The sequence below is a fragment of the Solanum dulcamara genome, chromosome 6, assembly GCF_947179165.1.
Source record: "Solanum dulcamara chromosome 6, daSolDulc1.2, whole genome shotgun sequence".
In the NCBI taxonomy this organism is placed as follows: Eukaryota; Viridiplantae; Streptophyta; class Magnoliopsida; order Solanales; family Solanaceae; genus Solanum; species Solanum dulcamara.
The window spans coordinates 72,653,437-72,677,232 of record NC_077242.1 but is presented as its reverse complement, the minus strand read 5'-3'; the positions used below and the strand labels follow the sequence as shown (position 1 = coordinate 72,677,232).

Genomic DNA, 23,796 nt, shown 5'->3' with positions numbered 1-23,796 from the left:
ACAAGATCAAAGTTTAATTTGACTATGAGATCTCGTGAATTAGTTGTGGATTAAGTGGATTTACATATTTATGAAGTATTAACTTTTTTCATTTGGGTAGGAAATCAAAAGATAAAACCAAGACTAGAAGAATATATTGATAATAATTTTTTAAAAATAATTAAAGTTCCTCCAAAAAAAAATGCACGATATAATATACATAGCACCTACATTTACTTAAAATAGTGACACTTTTAAATAATAATAAGACTTTGGGCTTAGTAGCAAATACATCCATACACGTATTTTCTTATTTCGAATCCGAACTACAAGTGTATCTCATAAAATATAGTGACATATAAGTGAATTTTAATGATGATTTGGATGGTTTTGAGTGATAATACTAGTGTATCTAATACAACAACAACAACCCAGTGAAATCCCACATCGTGGGGTCTGGGGAGGGTAGAGTGTACGCAGACCTGACTCCTACCAATGTAGGACGGCTGTTTCCGAAAGTGACATAGATATAATATATTTTATTTGTGCACAGATATATTATATTTTACTTGCGGAAAAAATATAATATATTTTGTTCTATTTTAAAATAAACATATTTTATAAATACAATGCATAAATTATCACTATATTTCGTAACTTGAGATAAAATTATCATTATCCACCAAATTTCCTCTTTAAAAATATCACATATAGATAGAGACATATAGAATAATTTGGAAAAACTGAAAATATCATATATATTATAGATAGAGACATATAAAATATTTTGGAATTTTTTTTATAAAGTGGGACAATAATTTGATTTGAAGTTAATTATAAATGGGACCCACAATAAGTGAGGGTAGTTTCGTCAAACAAGAGTTTAGCAAATCTAAAAGAGCATATTGCAAGAATAATCCTACTTTTATTCCTCAAAAATCAAGAACCACCTTTATTTATATTTTGCCTTAAAAGGACCCACATTTCGTACTAATTGACAATCTGCGCCCTCAATTTTCTCAAGAAGTCAAAAAGTGAACATTTCCATTTGCTTACGTGGAGATAATTTACAGAAAGTACGTTCTTTTTTTTACGCCTCGGGATTTGGAGATGCGGCTTTTTGTACAGTTCCCGATTTTTTTTAAATTTTCGTATTCAATATTCAATTTTATTAAAATCGACTTTATATATGTTGGTATGTAAATCATAGAGAAATTAAATTACTTTATATGTTTAAATTATTCTCATTCTATTTAGTTTTTTCCACCAAAGTCATACTTGTTTTATAAAAAAAGTCACTAAAATTACTTAAGAATAATTGAAACACTATTTTCTTTATTAGAACAACAAATCTGAGTCGTCTCTATAAATTATATTGTCAGAAAATTAATTCTTGAAATTTTCTTTAACCTCCTCTAAAATTATTTTCTTCTTCATTGATTCCGCTTCATCAAATGTACGCTCATTCTTTTATAGCCTTGAAGAGTATAATGGTAAGCTCTCATTCCTTCTAAGTTGATATCATATACATTTGAAAGACACTTTTCTATATATGACATTTGCACGTTGTTTTAGATTAACTTGAAGAAACTAATTAATTTAGGCGTTTCTCATATTCTATTATATAGATCTATTAATTTAGCAATTTTTACAGCTATTAATGATTAGCAATAATTATCAAATAAGTTTCTTCGACATGAATTAGATTTAAAATACAAAATATATTTTTGTACTATCATCGTCTTCGAATAAAGTAACAGCTGTTGTAACGCCTCATTTCATACTGGTGTATTCTTAGTTAAACACGTCTAATTTATACAATAATTAATTCAACATATTTATTGAATGTATCTGAACCATCATCATCTTCAAATAAAATATCTTTTACAGCAACATCATGAATAACTCATTTCACATATGTCATTTTTTATCGAAAACGTTTCATTTATGCAATTAATTTGACACATTTACTGATTGTATCTGTCGTACTTACCATCATCATCTTCAAATAAATATTTTCTACCATAACATCACAAATGATATATTTCACACTTATCAATTCTCGGTCGAACACATTTAACTTATATAATGAACTCGCCATATTTACCGATTGTATCTACCTTCTGAACCACATAGTCTTTAAATGTTAATTCCCAGTCGAATACATTTAAGTTATTCAATTAATTTGACATATTTACTAATTGTATCTGTCGTATGCACTATCATCATCTCCAAATAATATATTTTTCTACATTAATAACATAAATAACATATTTTACACTTGTCAATCCTCAAACGAACACATTCAATTTGTACAATTAATTCGACTTATTAACTTATTGGATTTGCCTCATACATCATCATCATGTCTAAATAAAATATTTTCTACCGTAACATCATGAATGACGCTTTCCACACTCAGTCGAACCCATTCAATTTATACAATTAATTTGATCGTCATATTTATTGATTATATCTACTATATATATCATCATTATCTCTAAATAAAATATTTTCAATAATAACACCATGAATGACATATTTCACACTTGTCAATTCTCAGTTGAACACATTCAATTATACAATTAATTTAACATATTTTTTGGACAAATATATATATATTTAAAGAGAAGATCTCCTATAAATTAGCATATTATAGCATCCTATTTTATTGGTTTGTTAGAATCTCTGCCTTTTTGGCTTCTTTTTTTTCTTTTTTTCTCTCTAAATTCTCTCTCACTATTCTTATCATTTCACCACCTCCATAAATCTAGAAACATCTCTTCTACTCTATTAATCGGCGGAGTGCGGCGGCGTTGCGGCGGAGGAGATGGCGGGAAACGATTGGATAAACAGTTACTTAGAGGCGATATTGGATGTAGGACCAGGGCTAGATGATAAGAAGTCATCGTTGTTGTTAAGAGAAAGAGGGAGGTTTAGTCCGACGAGATACTTTGTTGAGGAAGTTATTACTGGATTCGATGAGACTGATTTGCATCGCTCTTGGATCCGAGTAAGTTGAATTTTGGAACTGTATCAATGTATGTTTTGTTAATTTGCTCTGTTTGATGGCGTTGTGTAGTTGAATTTTGAGGATTTTTTTTGTTTTTTTGTTTTTTTGTATGTGATTTTGGAGGTGTATCAATGTGTTTTTCTGCTAATTTGCTTTGTTTGATTGCGTTGTGTGGTTGAATTTTGACGATTTTTGTTGTTGTTGTTGTTATTTTTTATGTGATTTTTTTTGATGGATGAAATAGGCACAAGCTACTCGGAGTCCGCAGGAGAGGAATACTAGGCTCGAGAATATGTGTTGGAGGATTTGGAATTTGGCTCGCCAGAAAAAGCAGGTGTGTGTTTCAGTTGGAGAATTTTTGTTGTGTATGTATGTTATTTTTCTCTGTAACTTATTTTTTAGCGAAAATGAGAAGTTTTGAATTTTGTGGTAGTTAACAACTTTACATATCAAATAATTTTTTTTCCGGTGGTTGATTCGTAGTATCACTATGGTATAGCTACAGGGGAAGTTTGAATTGTTCTGTTCAAGCCAAAGCACAGCTTAATTACGAAAAAAAAAATCAAAAAAAGGAAGAACGCATTTTGGTTAATGATGAATAAAGGGATAAAGGGAATTCAGTGTTCTTAATGGACCTAGATTCACCCGGATTACTTGTTCTGTACAATTGACATGGGATTTTGATCTTAGCACACGACTGTCTAATTTGTAGGAGGAATTATAGTAGCATTCCCCTTTATCTAACCTTTTCATAAAGAAAATATAGCAGCATTTCTCTTTTCTTTTGGTTTATATTCATCTCTTTCTTTCTCTATCTATCGTGCATAATCAGCCACCTTTTCTAAATCTAAGTATCTAACCATTGACTGGTCTTTTAAGACTGGAAGAATATAGTATGAATTGGCTGATGTGGATGACTATCTAATTCCTACACAATGAGAGACCATCTGCTAGTAGGAGGGACTAGAACTGGAAGGTGGAATCCATCTCCATTTTAGTTCCTTATAGGCAAATGATGCAAGGAAAAAGATGCATCAGAGCGGCCGTGGGATAGCAGTGTATAACTGTCAATGTGCTGTTATGGTTTTAGTTAGACTCTTTGTTTGCAACTCTACTATGTGTGCCATTCGTTTCCTGCTTAAGTTGCACATTTTAGTTTCTCTCAACTCAAAATTAATTTAGACAATTAATTGTTATAAGTAGATCTAAGTTTGTGAAATGAATTGTGTGCTAGCTAGGTAGCTGCATAATCTTGTGTAACTTCTCTGGCTTAAGGAATGTTTGATGATCCACTTCAGTTTCAGAATTTTTAGTTCACTACTTCTGTCAGACTCATTTCATTACCAACATAAAAGAGTACCTCATAATTAAACTTAAACATACTTGTCACATTATTATTATCTATTTATTTTTAATAATACAAAGACTGAGCTGAAATAAAATTCAACTTTTCAGCCTCCCCACCATTTGACCCATGGGAATAAAAATAGCAGTATAACGGTGAACATGATTGACAATTGGATACATTGATGTAATTGACTGCATATTTTCGTAGGTGTTTTTATATGCTTATTTTGTTCAATCTCTTGCTATATCAATGGAAAAGTCAACTGTTTACTTTGTTCCATGTATTAGAATATTTGCTTACTATAGTTGGGAACCTATATTTGTCAGTATGCATTTAAAATATAAGTTGCGCGGACTCTTCTCGTTCATGCCGCACCCGTGTCGGATTCCCCAAAAATACACTACTTTTGGAGAATCTGACACGCACCGGTTAACTTTTTTGAAGAGTCTGAGCAACATAGTTTAAAATTACATGTAAATAATGATTTATACAGACCAATCCATCAACTGTGTCGCATTCCAATATTAATTGGGAATAACAAGTGATGTACGATTTTTATGGAAACATCAAATTTGTTGGTAATGATTGCTCATTTGGAAGTCATTTTCTATAGTTAAATTTGATATTACTCAATTTATATAGAGAAATATGATTTAGACATTGGAATCTTCACTACTTCAATTTCGTAAAATTTCACGTAGGTTTTAATTTGCTTTCCTGATAGTTTGTCCAGTTCCCATAGTCGGTGATATGTTGTGTTATTCTGCACTACTGGTCCCACTTCCATGTAGGCTATTCATTCTATAAAAAGTTCATCTGTAGAAGTGTTGCCATTTCATGGTGTTTTATGAAGTATAGACATGTTCTACTTTCTCAAATTTCAGCCTTGTATTTATGTAGCTTGAGGGAGAGCAAGCTCAGTGGATGGCAAAACGCCGTCAAGAACGTGAGAGAGGTCGCAGAGAGGCAGTTGCTGATATGTCAGAGGATCTATCTGAGGGAGAGAAAGGAGATATAGTCGGTGAAATGTCATCTCATGGTGAAAGTACCAGAGGCCGATTGCCTAGAATCAGTTCTGTTGAGACAATGGAAGCATGGGTTAGTCAGCAGAGAGGAAAGAAGCTTTATATCGTACTTGTAAGGTGTGAGTCTTACCTTTTCCTGTAGTATTGTGTGATGAACTCGAATGGTTAAACTTCATTTTCCAGTGCAATATCGGAAGAGAAAATATGAAATACCATTTTGACCTTGTTCCTAAAAAACCCTGAGCGACCATTCTTCAAATTTTAGTCTTTTCTTCCTGTTTAAGCAAATACGATTTTGCAGCTTCAGAGCATCTATCTGCTTGCTTCATTCAGTTGAAACTTTTGTCTCACTAAAGAGTTGCAGCCTTCGTGTCTAATGGTTTTTTTTTCTAATTAACACTACATTCTTGCAGTTTACATGGTTTAATTCGGGGTGAGAATATGGAGCTTGGACGGGATTCTGATACTGGTGGTCAGGTGATTATACTTCCATGCGTTTTAACTATATTTCTTGAGTAGTGGTTACTCGTTAGATTTCTGCTTATCCAAATTTATATTCTCTTCTCCTTGCCATTGGAAAGCTACCCACGTTGTTTTCTTTCCTTCTGCTTGTCGTCTATGGCAGAAGAAGATTTTATGATCTTTATGTCGCCTTTCAGGTGAAGTATGTTGTTGAACTTGCAAGGGCCTTAGGGTCGATGCCAGGTGTATATCGGGTTGACTTGCTTACTAGACAAGTATCTTCACCAGAAGTAGATTGGAGCTATGGTGAGCCGACGGAGATGCTGACACCAATAAGTACAGACGGCTTGATGACAGAGATGGGGGAGAGTAGTGGTGCATATATTATTCGCATCCCTTTTGGACCAAGAGAGAAATATATTCCAAAAGAACAGCTATGGCCCTATATTCCCGAATTTGTTGATGGTGCACTTAACCATATTATTCAAATGTCCAAAGTTCTGGGTGAGCAAATTGGTAATGGCCATCCTGTGTGGCCTGTTGCCATACATGGACATTATGCTGATGCTGGTGACTCAGCCGCTCTCCTGTCAGGTGCTTTAAATGTACCAATGCTTTTCACTGGTCACTCGCTTGGTAGAGATAAGTTGGAGCAACTGTTGCGACAAGGTCGTTTGTCAAAGGATGAAATAAACTCAACGTACAAGATAATGCGGAGAATAGAAGCTGAGGAGTTAACTCTTGACGCTTCCGAAATTGTCATAACTAGTACAAGACAGGAAATTGACGAGCAATGGCGTTTGTATGATGGGTTTGATCCAATATTAGAGCGTAAGTTACGTGCCAGGATCAAGCGCAATGTCAGCTGTTATGGAAGGTTTATGCCTCGTATGGCTGTAAGTATTGGATCCTCTATATTATGCTAATATCTACTTGCACTTTCTAGTTGGATATGTCACTAAGCCAATGAAATATGAAGATCCCAGTTGTGTTCAGTGATTTCTGAAGTAGGTACAAATCCACTGCTCTTGATGCAGGTGGAATTATTTCACATCACTACATAGAAGAAAAGTTCAAAAAGTTAGCTTTGAGGAAAAAAGTTCCCTTCATAATCCAAGATTTTTTCAGCAGCATTAGTAATAGTTGTGTATGTCTGTTATTCATATATTGGCAAAAAAGGATATTACATGAGTGATTTTAAAAGAAAAAATTCCTTCACAATCCGGGATTATTTCAGCAACATTAGTAATAGTTATATGTCTGTTATACATATCTTGGTGAAAAGGGACTTTTGATGAGTAATGGAACTTGATTTTATCTCTTATTCTTCAAGCTGACCATACAACTTGTGCTGTAAACCTTCAAGTTAAATAGGTTCACAGCCTTTTCCTGTTCTGAATTTACCTGAAATGGTTGGCCAATTCTGCATTTTGCTTTGGCAATTTTCTCAATAGCCTCTTGTGATAAACTGAGCATCCATGTGCAGGTAATTCCTCCTGGGATGGAGTTCCACCATATTGTTCCACACGAAGGGGACATGGATGGTGAAACAGAAGGAAGTGAAGATGGAAAGACCCCGGATCCACCTATTTGGGCAGAGGTTTCCGTTAACACCATTTTTCTGCTCCTTTGAGTGGCCTTCCACTTTTTCTGCATTCTTGCTAATTTTTAATGTGATTTCCTGTTCCTAGATTATGCGCTTCTTTTCTAATCCAAGGAAGCCTATGATACTCGCACTTGCTAGGCCTGATCCCAAGAAGAACCTCACTACTTTAGTGAAAGCATTTGGTGAATGTCGTCCATTGAGAGAGCTTGCTAATCTTGTAAGTTTGAGCTTACACCAGTGATATAGGTCAATTGCCTTACGGTGCAGGGAAGCTGAACTAGCAGTGCAATTGATGGTCCTCCTTCCTTTCTTCTTTTTGCAGACTTTGATAATGGGTAATCGAGATAACATCGACGAAATGTCTAGCACCAATTCATCACTTCTTCTTTCAATCTTGAAGATGATAGATAAGTATGATCTTTATGGTCAAGTAGCTTATCCTAAACACCACAAGCAGTCAGATGTTCCTGATATCTACCGTCTTGCTGCAAAGACTAAGGTACCGTCTGTCATTTTAATTTCAAGTGCATTGTTCTTTCACTCCCTTAGTTGTATTGATTGATTGTACATGTAGGGTGTGGCACTTCTTGGTTGAATATGTTCCCATTATTTTTGTATGTAGTAGTGTTTCTTTTTCTATTTCCAATAGGTAATATGTGGAAAGTATCCCATGGTATATGAAACAATTACTTTGCATTTTATCAGCGCATCATTACTCTTTTTGTGCATGAGCAGATTATACCAAGACAAAGAAACCACAGGAGGATGTTACTTGTCAATTAGATAAGTAATGATTTTTAGTCAATGTGAAATATGGAAATCAATTTAGTGCAACATCGAAAGCGAAATTAGACTGAGGGTGTCCAATAGGCCAAGTGGACCTGAGTATTGAACTGCCTGAAAGCCATTATCCGGGTTTTCCAGTTTCAAAACGTGGAGAAGACTATTTGGCATCATCTTCCTCATATTTCCTGTAATATAAATGAGTCCTAACATGTCTCTCTTTCTCATGTGCACACCTGAAGTCACATCTAATTAACAGAATAGATAGAAAGGGCCGGTAGGATTTTCTCATGATAGTGGACAGAAGAGCAACTCTTATATTTGAGGCATACTACATAAGAAACCTTCACGGCTTCCCCTTCATGAATAAAAAATGTGGACAAATAGTTCTAGATGATGCTCTTAAAGTTGGTTCAGCTATTTCTAGAAATGTGCATGGAACAGGAGTATTTTTTCCCTCTTTCATAGCCTCATACGCAGGTGCGGAAATACAGATATTGTGGTAGCATGCTTATATCCCCTTCAGCTAGTAGTGGCTTAGATAAACAATATTATGATACTTCCTTCTTGAATTTCCTTTTTACAGGGTGTTTTTATCAATCCAGCTTTCATTGAGCCTTTTGGACTGACTTTGATTGAGGTATTCTTCTTCACTCAGTGGTTCAAGCTTTAGTTGGTGATTTTGTTATTCTTCATCATAAGTTGGTGATTCTTTTTTGTTGAACCATGCACTTTTATCTCCCTTGCACAGGCAGCAGCTTATGGTCTCCCAATGGTAGCCACAAAAAATGGAGGACCTGTTGATATTCATAGGGTACACTGCTGCATTTATTTCATATCCTGTCTTTTATGCTTTCCATTATGTTCTGACAAACTTCCAACCAATTTAGATTCGAATTGATCTTCAGTCGGTTTGCAGGTTCTTGACAATGGTCTCTTAGTAGATCCCCATGATCAGCAGGCAATTGCTGATGCTCTTTTGAAGCTGGTTGCTGGTAAGCAACTGTGGGCTAAATGCAGGGCAAATGGATTAAAAAATATCCACCTTTTCTCATGGCCTGAGCACTGTAAAACTTATTTATCCCGGATAGCTAGCTGCAAACCAAGGCAACCACGCTGGCTGAGATCCGATGATGATGATGAAGAAAATTCAGAAACAGATTCACCTAGTGATTCGTTGAGAGATATTCACGATATATCTCTGAATTTGAGATTTTCATTAGACGGGGAAAAGAATGATAATAAAGAAAATGCTGATAATACATTAGACCCCGAAGTTCGAAAGAGCAAGTTAGAGAATGCTGTTTTGTCCTGGTCTAAGGGTGCACTGAAGAGTACACCAAAATCTTGGTCGTCAGATAAGGCAGACCAGAATCCTGGTGCTGGTAAATTCCCAGCGATAAGGAGGAGACGGCATATTTTTGTTATTGCAGTGGATTGTGATGCTAGTTCAGGACTCTCTGGAAGTGTGAAAAAGATATTTGAAGCTGTAGAGAAGGAAAGGGCAGAGGGTTCCATTGGATTTATCCTGGCTTCATCTTTCAATATATCAGAAGTACAGTCTTTCCTGGTTTCAGAGGGCATGAATCCAACTGATTTTGATGCTTACATATGCAATAGTGGTGGTGATCTTTATTATTCGTCCTTCCACTCTGAACAAAATCCTTTTGTAGTTGACTTGTACTATCACTCACATATTGAGTATCGTTGGGGGGGCGAAGGGTTGAGGAAGACTTTGGTGCGTTGGGCCGCTTCTATCATTGACAGGAAGGGTGAAAATGAAGATCACATTGTTGTTGAGGATGAAGACAATTCAGCTGACTACTGCTATACTTTCAAAGTCTGCAAGCCTGGGACGGTAAATTGACTTGTTTTCCCCATCTTTTGATGTTCCTTTTCCCTTCTCAATTTCTCTTCTTTTATTCTTTGATCACACCTCCTGTCACCACCCTGGGGGTGGTTCAATGCAGTAGCAAAAGCTTTCATATTTTTTTGCTTCGAGAATTTGCTCTCACTGATGCTGGTTGCTGCATCAAAGCAAGTTATTGATTCAGGCTTGTGTTAGATATTCTTTGAAACATCTGATATCTATTTTCTCCAAGCATCTGATGTTATAATGCAATTGCAGGTCAATAGGATTTTTAGTTGCACACTTTTAAGTGATTGTATTTTGTTGTTTTTGTAGGTTCCTCCAGTTAAAGAACTTAGAAAAGTAATGCGAATTCAGGCACTTCGTTGTCATGCTGTTCATTGTCAAAATGGGAGTAGGATTAATGTGATCCCTGTACTGGCATCTCGGTCCCAAGCTCTCAGGTAATGTTTTTAGTTCCATCTGCCAGAAGGTTACTGGGGTATCTCTGCCAACTATTCTGTTTGAAGTTGTCACCTTCTGATATTCAAATTGACATATCTACAGTACATCAGCTTTAGAATACATATCAAATATTTTGACTTTGTTGAACTACACTTACTAATCAATTTTTTTTCATACGCTTTTTCTTTTATCTCTGAGAGACTGAATATGAGTGGCATGCTGTCTGAAATCGCATGGTCCTCCACCCGTACCTTGGAAGGTGGTTGTGTTCATTATGTGTCCCATTTTGGTGCTCTTGGCTAGTTCAATTTTTATTTGTTACCTCTTACCCTCCATCAGTGTAAAACATGGCGGGGCAGGGATTGGGGCTGCAATTCTTTTTTGTGTCTTTTCTTCCTACCAGGATTTTGTTAGTGCTTTTTAGGTGTTCACATAGTCAAAATAACATCAATGTACAATTAAAGCTTGGTCATAGTTGATAAGTAATGGATACGATTACTGAACTGCTTTAAATGTTTTGTGGTGGTTGTGATATTCACTATCTGGGTCCAGAAAAGAGGCTCCACGTCTATTGGCCAACCTCCTGTTATTTCTCCAAATGACGACATAACACTCTCTAGTCTTTATGTTTATCCGTGAATATAGTGGTTTTGAGGTCATATCCTTTTCAGCTCTGCTGTCCCCTGCCAGTCAAAGACATGCTATAATAATCTTGCTGTCATTCTGGATCGTATCCTGATTGGTTTCGAACTATAGAGGGGGATCACTTCTACGTGTTTAGGGGGGAGAAAACATTAAAGCTTAACCTGAGGCAGAAAGCTTTTGTCCACTGGTAGTATGTTTTGATACTTTGGAATGTTATTTTACTGACTGTAACATTGTCTACAGGTACTTGTATCTGCGATGGGGAATGGACTTGTCAAAGTTGGTGGTTTTCGTTGGAGAAAGTGGTGATACTGATTATGAAGGATTGATTGGTGGTCTACGGAAGGCTGTCATAATGAAAGGACTCTGCACCAATGCAAGCAGCTTAATTCACGGTAGTAGGAGTTACCCGCTATCTGATGTTTTACCATTCGACAGCCCTAATGTCATCCAAGCAGATGAGGAATGTAGCAGCACCGAAATCCGTTCCTTACTGGAGAAACTAGGGGTACTCAAAGGATAATATACCCTTCCCGTTTGATTGTCAAAAACCTATATGAGCTAAGATTACGCCATGAAAAGAATGGCCATACATTTGGCTTGTCTTTTGAAGCTGTTAATACTTTTCAACAGACTACAAAATTAGATGAGTCCTTTGAAAGCTTTATGCAAGAACCAGTGCTGTAGAGTTGTAGAATTTCTTTTGCTGTGACATTCGGCAGAACCTGTTTCGGTTCATATACTGCGAGAAAAAAATAAATCAACTTATAAACATGCCTGATCATGTAAATTATCATATACATCCTTCGGAAGGCATTATCGATGCGTTATCAGATTTTTTGAACTCTCTGGATGGGCTGATCTGATCATCCGTTATGTAAAGAGGTGCACTTGACATTTCTTATAACGGATTTGTTTTCATATCAGGCAACTTGTGTGTGATGCTACTTTAGTTTGGGATCAGAAGTCTCCATATTATCTTTGTTGGTCTTTTCGTTGTCAATTGCAACAGTACCAACATACTCGGTGTAATTTCATAGGTGAGGTTTGGGAGGAAGGAAGGAAACTGTTAAATGTATAATATGCATTCAGACGAAATTCACATCAAAACTTGAGTAGTCTTTTCCAGTACTTGAAGTGAAAACCAATGAACGATAATGCTTGTGTAGTCTTATGCAAACTAAAGTGTTAACTTTGACCTAATAGTTGAAAAACGTACTTGTAGAGAAGACTTCAATTGAAAAGTTTTTTTTTTCCGAAAATAATTTCTCTATCTCACAAGGTTGAAGTAAGGTGTGTGCACTCTATTCTTTTTAGATATGTTATTTTGAGGTTGGGATAAGGTTTATGTATACTACCCTTTTTAGACATATTGATAATACGAGTAGTAGGATCTATTTTCTTTCGAAGTCCAAATTTTCTCTCTTTATTGAGTATGACGGTCCAAACTTGATGACGTTTTGATACAAAATTAAAGCTCAACTACCTTACAACTTGAAAGAATGGACTACTTACATTATATCATGAGCAACAAAAATACAAATAAATGAGCACACGCGGTGTACTAACATTTGACTCTACAAAGTGTTCACATTTAAATTGGTTCTCATCATCCAAAATTAAAAATAAATAAATAAATGGCATATTATTTAATGTCCTCTTCTTTTTGAAACAATCTCTTGATCTCCGCGAGATAGAAACATTTAGGGAGAATCGATGACTGCATCTTAGATGCAATGCTAGTAAATGTGAGACTTCTTAATTGACTATTTATAAATAGTTTCAGGGTAAGTTTGATACTTAGTATAAAACTCATGCGTATAAGAAATATTTGATCGCATAGAGTGTACAAATGGGTTGACTAACAATTTACGGATGAAAAAATGGCAAAAAAGAAAGCATTCACTCCTCTTTTCTATCTTGCATCTATAATATTTTCATACAAGATGTAACTCTGATGCCATATAATGATTATAGACCTCTGGAAAAAAACGTGTGTAGAACTAAACATTGAAAAAATCTCATAAGACTTACGTAAATTTTATTCATTCTAAATTTTACATATGAAATTATATTGAGTATTTTTGTTGTTGTTATCATTTAAAGTCCTAATAAATGTTCCAGCCACTAGCTCATCTTTTGTTCCTAATAACTAGTACCAAATGTCTAGTAATGAAAGTAATGGGCTTTGAAATGTGAAAGCAAGTCATGCATAGGACTTGCAAAAATGGGATAATCAAAACAGCTAAGGAAGTCAATTCATATACAACTGATTTGTCAGCAATAACCTTACATATGTTAGCTGTTAGTTAGAAGGCACCTCCCCTCCCCCCCCCCCCCCCACCCCCACATTAGTGACGGAATCAAAAATTCTGATAATGAGATTCAATAAAGAGAGGCGACTCGGTAAGGAAGGAATGGGAAATCATCAAGAACGACTCATAGATATTACTGCTTTAGCACTGTCCTATCATTCATGTCAGCAATTTAGAACTAGTTTTTGACACTACACTAGAAGCTTTTTCATATGCCAAAGAGATTCAATACGACTGAATATAATTGAATGAACTTTAAATTTGTAAGTAAATTGCATTTATAGTACATTCAAATTATGATTTTTTTTGATTGAACACTTGAATATATGATAAAGTCATCTTACACTTCCCACTCAATTTTTTTGTAAAAGTGTTTGCGCGTGTTCTTAAGTGCTCATTATGTAGATGAGTTAACGGCTTAAAATTTTATCACCTTCTTTAATTATACATATTAACATTATTAAATCATAAAATCTCCATATATGTTATGGATGCTTTTTCTTTACCCTTGGAGTATCTGGTAAAGTTGCTGCCATGTGACCAGGAGGTCACGGGTTCAAGCCTTGGAAACAGCCTCTGGCAGAAATGCAAGGTAAGGCTGCGTACAACAGACCCTTGTGGTCGGGCCCTTCCCCGAACCCTGCGCATAGCGGGAGCTTAAGTGCACCGAGACAGTTTCAAAAAGAATGATAAAAATCTAAATTTCGTAATAATTTAACTTTAAATTTCTCATTTTATTCTTATTAAAATGATTTATAGCGACACATACTATTTATTTTAGACCACAAATTTTAAAAGTCTTTTTATCATTTTTAGACTTAGTGTCCGACTAAACACCTTCTCGAAACGAAAAAAGTAATAATATAAGAATTGTTTTTACACTATTAATGTCCATAACTTAAATTCAATTTTAAATATTAAGTAAAAAGTCAACTCTCCTATTTAAAGAAAACGAAATTTGGTTTATTAATTACCCAACTCCCACCCATACCACACGCCTTCAAAATTCAAATCTCAATGAATTTGAATCTTTATTATTTCTCGTACCTATCGATAATTTTTTTCCTTAAAAAATTAATGAAAAATCAATTCGATACAAGTTTCAATACGATTATAAAATGTTTAAGTTTCATGAAACTAACGCCTTAAATGGTGACACATTTTTCAAATTTACATCTTAGGTGATTCATGTCGTATATATTATTTAGGACATTCATACGTTTAACATCTTCAATTATCTATCTCGAATGCCCTAACTTTTTATTATGTATATTTTAAGTATTTAATTATAGTTAATTTAGTTTGAGTGACTTTATGAATATTATATACCTAGATATAAATGTTTTTTTATAAAAATAAATAAACTTGTTATGTATTCCACTTTTTGTACTTTAACCATTTTCTCAACATTATTTTATTATACAATATATTTAGTGTGATCACATAAATTGAATTTGAAGAGGTTAATATGTATGCAGAATTTATCCTGCATTAGCCCTTTTTAGAGAGTAATAAGGTCATAAGATCAAGCATACATTTTCTTAGGGATGTAGCCTCTCTTTTTTTTTTTCTTTTCGAATTATGCGTGAATGTGAGATACTTAGTCTATAGAGTTACCTATTACTATATTTCATTAAAAAGAAAATTTAAAATCTACACTTTGAGTGATTTGTTCGTATCTATAATCAGTATTGAGACCAAAATTGGAAAGAAAAAAAATATGAATGGAGAGAAATTACTTGGTAAACTTTCCAAGGGCTAAAGTCATAGTAATTCTGCTATTCAATTACTTAGATCATTTTTGAGTACTTTATATTTTTTTCGGAGCGATCAAAGAATCGATGATGATTAGATAAAAAATGATTTTTTTTTGTTTACAAACTAATAATAGTTTAGTGACTTTTGCAATATACTATTTAAGTAAAGTTGACTGGCCTTTTTGTTTTAAAAAAATTACTGTAATAATTTGGTAACATTAACACAAATTTAAACCTTATGAATGTGTAAATTTGATGATAACAATTTCCACTTGTTTAAAAAATAATAATTTAGGTTAAGCTTTTGAAGTTTCTTAAGGGCAACAAAAGAAAGATATTAAGCAAAATTGTTGGCCACTTGTCCTCACCAAGCAAGATAGTTTTGCCTAATTGCTTAGCTAATCATTAGGATTTATGGATAATGTCACTTTTAGGGTTTGTTTGATACGAGAGATAAAGAAATAATTAATTTTGAGATTAATTTTAGAATGAATTTATCCTACGGTTGATTGGATAAAATTGTATAATAAATTATTTTGGAATTTGTTATCCTAGGATTGTAGTGTTATTTTTATCCCACATAAGGATAGGATAATTAATCCCGAAATAAACTGTTCCCCAACCAAATAAACCCTTAGTTTCGTACGTAGTTATTGATAAATTCTGATTTTGATTCTTGTAATATATGATTTAATATATTTAATTTTTAATTAATTAAAATATGTGCTTTCAAATACCACAAATATTAAATGTTAGAATTTATTAATAATTAAGGAACCAAAAGTTACTAATTAATCCCTAATCATTGTTTGCTATAATATGTACAAGTTTCACAATATTATACTTTTCAATGTTGCCTAAAGAAGCATATTCCAAGCACTTCAGACTATAAATTGAGTAAAGGAAAATTGAAGCTAAAAATTAGCTTAGCTTCCTCAACCAAAATTGGTAGGAAAATTTTCATCTACTCATTGCTCATTTCCCACTCTTTTAAATATATATATATATATATATATGTTCATATTCAAAGTACTAGGTGGACACTCAACATGTGAACATTATTTCATTGAAAGTAGTTTATAAATATATCGATATTGACATATCTAAAATTTTTACTAAGAAAGTCAAAATATGTAATAAAAATAAATATACGAAAAAGTTAAAAAAATTCAAACGTATTTTTTTAACATAGGGATGTTAATTGACACTCCTTTGATAAAAATGACTCAGCCCACTGTATATTGCTGAGAAGTACAAACTCGATAAAATAACTAAGATATGTGGAAGTTGATCCGACCTAACAATATAAAAAAAAATACTTCAAGTATTTATACCTATGCATAAAAAATACATTTGGATTTGGAGGATGCATTGCGTGGTAAATGATGATTATACTTGTGATTTAGTGGTATTTTTTCCGTTCCAATTTACTTGGCACTAATCGAGTGTCACAAGTTAAGATAAATTTCACGATTATATTAATTTTAACGTTTGTTTCTTTAATATTTTTGTTAAGTCACATAATTATAAGAATGCACCAATATCGAGGAGGGACTGTTTTGTTCCTAATAATTATAAAAGTATGTTTTTCCACAAAAGGAAAAATATTCTCTTTGTTTCAAATTATCTATTGTGATTTTTAAATTAGTTGTCTCAAATTATTTATTATTTTAAAAATTTAAGATAATTTTTTTCTTTTTTTTTGATTATTATTATATTAATTGTTCTTGAAAATGAAAATTCACGACAAATAATTTAAGACAAAGAGAGTACCATTATCCTAAAAAGGATGAATTTTTATTTTTTCTTTTGATTTTCCATTCAATGTCTGGTACCCACATTGAAGCCTGATTAAATTGGAATTTATACCGAAAAGTTTTACATTAAAAAATAAAATGCTCCGTAACAAAGATGACTCTGTATGCGGCCGTAAAATTGCTTAAACGTTTGTTATGACTTTTTAGCTACTCAAAGAGTAATCTTTTCATCTTAGCAACCATTATCCTTACGTGTAACAAATTAATTAACAACCGTTATATAAAGATAATAATTTCTACTTGACTTGTAATTATGATCAGCTAATATTCTCCACATTTATTTTAGGTAGGTTGCTCGAAGCACAATACGTGTATATATCGATAAATAAATTTTGTTAAAATATGAGATATAAAAGTTTAAAATAAGATACGTTATTTATTATAATAAATAAAAATAACCCGAGGAAATAACAATTATTTATATACTAACAATTAATAATAAGGGTAAATTTTAAACTAAAAGTGGTAAATTATTTTTTAGTATTTTAAAATAAATATTTATTTTTAACTATAGTGGACGAGTAAAATAGAATAATTAAGGATAATTCAATCAAATTACCCTTTTAGTTATTATTTTCTTAAGAGGCATGAAAAAAATGACAATTAAAATAAATCAGAAAAAACTAATAATATAACAAGTCACCAATTAAATTGGAAATTTAGATGCCACGTGTACCAAAAAGTTTTTAAAAATGTTGAAGAAGTTATTGATGACCTAACTATTAAAAGTCTTAGAAGTCAAAAAAAAAACTCTATAAATACTCTATTCTCCTCCTCATATTTTCTAACATAACCCTAAAAACCTTCACTTATTACTCAACCAAACACACCTCCAAAAAAACAAAAGAAAACAAATAATTTTTCTTTTCTTTCTCTACAATTCCACATTGATTAAAGAAGGAATGATCAAAACCTCCAAAGGGTCTGTTTGGAAGAGAAAAAATATGAATCAAGAAAAGGAAAATCAGAAAAACAAAAGTTGCAAGAAGAATATTGAGAAAACAACAAACAAAGGGGGAAATTATAATAATAATAATAATAATTATAATAATTACCCTTTGGTTTGTTATGAAGAATTGCCAGGATATATGAAGGATAATGAGTTTATTCTCAATTATTATAGAGTTAATTGGCCTATTAAACAAGCTCTTTTAAGCATTTTTCGTTGGCATAATGAAACTCTTAATGTTTGGACGTAAGTATTTTATCTTTATCTCTCTTTTTATTTTTTTTAAGAAAAAAAATCGTCGAATTCCGTCGCTCATCGAAAATATTTTCAATGGAATTTTCCTATTTCTGACGACACAAGCTAAAACTTTGAGTTTCTGAATTTTAAAAAACACAGCTTACTAGGTTCTTGATAAATTAGTTGTACATGTTATAAAGTGGATTTTTGCACCAAAACTATTAAGTTCTATTTAAGGGCGGAGCTAGGTAGGATCGAGGGGTCATCTGAACGTACATTGTTTATATATGATTAGAATTATTTTTATGTATATATATAGTAGATATTAAACCTCTTTTACCTTCTTCATATGTTTCATATTTTTAACCCCTTATTTTAAAAATACAACCTTCGGAAATTCACGTTTTTTTTAGTAGTGTATTATAGTCAGGAAAAAGAATTTTATACTACCCATCTGTCAGTGTATATTAATATATGTTGTTAATAGGTAATCTACTTTATTTTGTGCTAGTTATCGTTTAGATGATGGTTACTTATAACTTTTATTATAAAGTGATCTAATAGTATAAAATTTGAAAAAACATGTGTTAAGAAGTTAAATTCTTTTGCTCTTTTCTTGTAATTGGTTAAATCTTAAAATTGGATTTGTTAGAGGTAAATTATTTATTTATTTATTTCTCCTAGTTTAGAGAAAGTTAAACTTTTTTTTAATTCTATTTTGCAGGCATTTACTTGGATTTATTCTATTTGTGGCATTAACACTATCAAATATAGTGCAAGTGCCTCAACTCTCTGATTTCATGACTATGTTTATTTGGTAAGTCACTTAAATTTGGTATTGAGACGTGATTTAGATTTATTTTTTTGTTGAAAATTTTATATTAGAATAAAATGCTCCATATATAATAAAGACGATTTTATATTTGTATCTCATAATCCGAAAACTCTTTATTTCTAAAGTAACTTAAAAGAGATAAATTTTTAATTTTTAATATTACTTTGAGGCAAGATAAAATAGAGTTAGGTCACCTAACCTATAAAATCTTTTTTTGTTGTTGTTGTTGCTAATTTTCCAGCAAAATCATAAGTCTCTTATTTTCTACTATTGAATTTCAAAACAAGTACGAAGTCAAATTTTAATTATTTTATTTTATTTTTTAAAAAGAGCTGAATTATTTCCAGAGATAATAATACCTAGTGACAGCTAAAAAGACACTTTTAAAGGGGTCCATTTTAATAAATATCTAAAAAGTTGGTTGATTGAATAGTAGTTAAATTTATTAGCATATGCTTTTATGGCGTTGTTGGCCATCAAACTTCCAACTACATTCCATAAATACGTCCCTTTTTATTTGTATATAAAAAATAATAATTTATAGGTATGTGATTCATTAAAGTCGTTGCCATAAGTCCCAACCTCCAACAAATTTTGGGAATTTATATCAATCCAAAAAAGAATTGTTTAATTTTGTTGTAATTAAGATTAGGATATAGAAGTCGAGAATCAGGGTAGAAGGGTACTACCTCCATCCCATATTCGATGAGCACTTCCAACTTTACAGGTGATTAAGAAATCATTAATACATTGGAAGACTTTACCATTTTATCCTTTATTTATATCAATGCAATATACATAAAGTATAAAAAAAATTAGTATTGGAAATTGTTTACATTCAAAAGGTCATATTAATTGTAGGGATAAAATAAGAAAAATTTAATTAATTCTATCTTGATTTAGCAAGTGATCAAGTAATATGGGACAAACATTTTTAGTAAGATGCCCATCTAATATGGGACGGAGGTAATAGTAGGTAATGGAGTGTTATCGTACTTTTAGTAATTTTAGTTAGTATTCCATAGTATTTTTTTCCTTCTATTCTTACTAATATATACAGCTTATTTATTTGTCTTGTTCATCTTGCTATTTTGTTATCGTTATTTTCTTTTCAATCTTGCTTATTTCACCTTTTTTGAATCGAAAGTATATCGAAAACAACATCTTTATCTCAAAAAATAAGAATAATATCTACATATATCTTACCATCCCGTTATTGTATAATTAATGTATTAAATTTTGATTCTATCTTGTAGGAACTTTCAAGGGAGTGGTGATGCAAATGTATCTAATAATTCAAAGGAATTTTTCCAAGTGAGTCACTTTTCATATTCTTCAAAAAAAAAAGTTACATTTTCTTCAATTCTATGAAACATGAATAAAATAAATAACAAGTTAATTATAACATGTTAAGTTACACATTTACCCCATGGCAAAATAATAGCCCCACACATGTATATTCTTCGTAAATAAATGTATAAAATACATATTTTATATATATTTATCGTATAGCTTTTGTATAGTACATATGTACTTTATACGACTGTCTTATTTGGCTAGTGTCTATAATTATTTTTGGCCAAATGTCCAATGTGTTAAACAAAAGTCAGGAAAATTGACTTAATTGGCTTTTCACCCCAAAAAAACCCGATAGATGTGTAACACATGTATTATTAGTGTATACTATATGTATATTGGCTAATGAACTATAAATATTACAAATGTATAACTTCTCCTAACATAAACCCTTTTTTTCTTTCAGGGTCCATCTAGACTAATTGATTTGAAGCAGGACCAACACTTACAATTGAATGACGTGATGTCAACAAAGAGGTTACAAAGTGAAACAACATGGCCATTTTATGTATTCTTAGTTGGTTCAATGTTTTGTCTACTTTCAAGTAGCATTTGTCACCTATTTTGTTGCCATTCCCACAAGCTAAACATCATCTTGTTGAGATTGGACTATGTTGGAATCACAGTCATGATAATCACCTCATTCTTTCCACCAATTTACTACATTTTTCAATGTTCACCACATTGGCAAATTGTGTACCTAAGTGGGATCACAATCATGGGAATTTGCACCATCATCACCCTCCTATCCCCCGTGTTTTCGACCGGGAAGTATCGATCATTCCGTGCTATTCTGTTCATGTCCATGGGATTCTTCGGCTTGATACCTGCTGTCCATGCAGTAATACTGAACTGGAACGAACCTGAAAGAAACATCACGCTAGCGTACGAGTTAGCCATGGCGTTGTCTTATTTAATCGGAACTATGTTTTACATTACACGAATCCCGGAGAGATGGAGACCTGGATTTTTTGACCTAGCTGGTCATAGTCATCAAATATTTCATGTATTTGTGATTTTAGGTGCATTGTCACACTATGGTGCTGCACAAGTGTTCTTGGAATATAGGAGTCGATTGGGGTGTAACACACAATAAATTAAATGCAATATGACTTTATTTTACCAAAGGGAAAAAAGGGGAAAGAAAAGAATATTATTATCATACTTCATTTTTTATTTGAATTTAAAAAAATATTTGATGTAAGGTATTGCTTTGTGTTATACAAGGTGTGAATGTTTTTTTTTTACCCTTTAAGATATAGGAAGAATCATTCATTTGTTATATATGTAATGAACTTCTAATGTATACAATTTAAAGCTAAATTAAAACACAGAGATTTTTTTAGTGATTGTCACTATTATTATTTTGCTATTTCATTTGAAGAAATATTAAAGTAAGAATACATATAATTTAATCATATTTTCTGGCTTTGATATGTTTTGTACATCTGCTTGAAATATGAACCAATGCTTTGTACAAATGGGCTAACTTCTACTCCACTTTATTTTGACGTGGTTTTTTATTTTTACCTCTCAAATTCATGTCTTTAATTTTATCCTTCAGTACTTTAAGTAGTAAAAGAACCGATAAAGGTACCCCAAATTTTTTAAAAAAATAATATTAAAAAAAATCGCAAGGCAAACAAAGTTTTCAAGTTAAAAATAATTCACTAGGCACAAGTTTTGCCTTGTGCATATACAAGTTTAGTTTCAAAACATTGTGATTTAACAAGTTCATACAATAAACTTATTTCTGAACACACAAGTTCTGCCTCAGAGTATAAATTTAGTCGCTAAATGTCTCTCCAATAATGAATTATCTATTTCCTATAAGACGACCATGAGATTTTAAAGCAATTACGCCTCGACTCCAGAGTAGTTTCATTTCTCAAGGAACCTCTTCTATAGAACTAATTAACTAGTAAATATTGGTTCCTTAACGATTCTCTAAAAATAATCTCTCTACTTTTACGAGATACAAATAAGATATACGTATACTCTATCCTTCCCATACTCCACTTATGAAATTTCACCGATATATTGTTGTAACAATTCTCCCAATCTCCCTTAAAGGGAATCTCAACAAGGAACAAGTCTCTTCACTTGGATCATGAATCCTAGCCCAAAATTAAATCAGAATGTAGCCCTCCAATGGGCCAACATCCATTAGCCCATGGGGCTCATTTAATATTTTTTGGGAAAAATACACAAAACAGACTCAATTGTGAAATAATTTATTCAAATTGAACCCAACCCAAACTATTACCCTTAATAGACTCATAACCCAAACTATTTATCCTCTTACTTCACTTTTTCGTTTTTAATTTCTTGCATGACGTCAGCATCACTGATATGAAATAATCCTCCGTGATAGTCCATCGGTATCTACCATATCGGCATCATTTAGGATTGAACTTAATTCTCTATGATACTCCATCGGTATATTGATACTCTTTCGGTATCATATAGGATTGAACTCTTTTTTTAAGAAATAAAAATAAAACAATTAAGAGAAAATTATTAAAATCACAATCTTATTTCTAAAACTCTAAATTAGTAAATATATTCTTTGTGATACATCATCGGTACATTGATACCATATTGGTCTAATATAGGATTAAGTTTAATCTTCCATGATACTCCATCGGTATATTGATATCCTATCAGTATCATGTAAAATGGGCATTGACGTCAGCATAGTGTTAGCGCGTGAATTTTAAAATAAATTTATGTCATTTTAAAATAAAAAGAGGTATAAAAGTAATAGGACATTTAAGGATAAGTATTTGAAAAAATTACATAATTACACTTTTTTACAACAACAACAACCCAGTGAAATTCCACAACGTGGGTTTTAGGGAGGATAATTACACTTTTTTATTTACCATATTTTCCATTATTCCCATCCATTTGAAAAAAATTTAAAAATCTTTTCTTTCCATCAGGATACATTAATTCAGTAATCCAGGTACATTAATTTTGATTCATAAATTATCTCTATGTTCAATGTATCATACTTTAAATGTTACCTTCTGATACATAAAATCTTAATTAATGTATCCAGATTCCTGAATTAATTTATTTGGATTATCTTATTTTTAAGGAATTTCTGTAAATTGAAAAGGGATAAAGAAGAATGATAATTAGCTCTTTACACTGTGTGATTTACGTAGGTTTTACTAAATATTTTCTCTTTTTGGGTATAAGTATTATTTTCCCCAACTTTTTATCTTTTGAAAAAAGCCCACATTTAAATCAGATTGTAGCCCACAATGGTCCATTGGCAGGTCTCATCCAATGGACCTTATATATCCTTCTACTCTCTCTCTTTCATTTTATCAAGAAAGAAGGAAAA

General features: G+C 32.3%; 2 protein-coding genes across 2 annotated transcripts; both read left to right on the top strand.

Annotated features, from left to right (window-relative positions):
- Window positions 1-2,633: 2,633 nt before the first annotated feature.
- Window positions 2,634-12,127, top strand: LOC129891422 (probable sucrose-phosphate synthase). The gene is made up of 13 exons (XM_055966784.1): window positions 2,634-2,992; window positions 3,237-3,326; window positions 5,241-5,482; window positions 5,779-5,842; window positions 6,025-6,723; window positions 7,314-7,427; window positions 7,519-7,650; window positions 7,756-7,932; window positions 8,803-8,856; window positions 8,968-9,030; window positions 9,136-10,074; window positions 10,402-10,529; window positions 11,419-12,127. The coding sequence occupies exons 1-13, from the start codon at window positions 2,810-2,812 to the stop codon at window positions 11,696-11,698; spliced, it is 3,165 nt and encodes a 1,054-aa protein (XP_055822759.1). The 5' UTR covers window positions 2,634-2,809; the 3' UTR covers window positions 11,699-12,127.
- Window positions 12,128-17,856: 5,729 nt separating this feature from the next.
- LOC129891421 (heptahelical transmembrane protein 1-like) lies at window positions 17,857-21,796 on the top strand. The gene is made up of 4 exons (XM_055966783.1): window positions 17,857-18,259; window positions 18,975-19,067; window positions 20,342-20,399; window positions 20,848-21,796. The coding sequence occupies exons 1-4, from the start codon at window positions 17,967-17,969 to the stop codon at window positions 21,535-21,537; spliced, it is 1,134 nt and encodes a 377-aa protein (XP_055822758.1). The 5' UTR covers window positions 17,857-17,966; the 3' UTR covers window positions 21,538-21,796.
- The last annotated feature ends 2,000 nt before the right edge of the window (window positions 21,797-23,796 follow it).

Excerpts from the sequence above, each read along its gene's own strand:
- LOC129891421 (XM_055966783.1), top strand. The coding sequence starts at position 17,967 with ATGATCAAAACCTCCAAAGGGTCTGTTTGGAAGAGAAAAAATATGAAT. Across the intron at positions 18,260-18,974 it reads GAAACTCTTAATGTTTGGAC|GCATTTACTTGGATTTATTC; the intron begins GTAAGTATTTTA and ends TCTATTTTGCAG. Across the intron at positions 20,400-20,847 it reads ATTCAAAGGAATTTTTCCAA|GGTCCATCTAGACTAATTGA; the intron begins GTGAGTCACTTT and ends TTTTTCTTTCAG.
- LOC129891422 (XM_055966784.1), top strand. The coding sequence starts at position 2,810 with ATGGCGGGAAACGATTGGATAAACAGTTACTTAGAGGCGATATTGGAT. Across the intron at positions 3,327-5,240 it reads TGGCTCGCCAGAAAAAGCAG|CTTGAGGGAGAGCAAGCTCA; the intron begins GTGTGTGTTTCA and ends GTATTTATGTAG. Across the intron at positions 7,428-7,518 it reads ATCCACCTATTTGGGCAGAG|ATTATGCGCTTCTTTTCTAA; the intron begins GTTTCCGTTAAC and ends TCCTGTTCCTAG.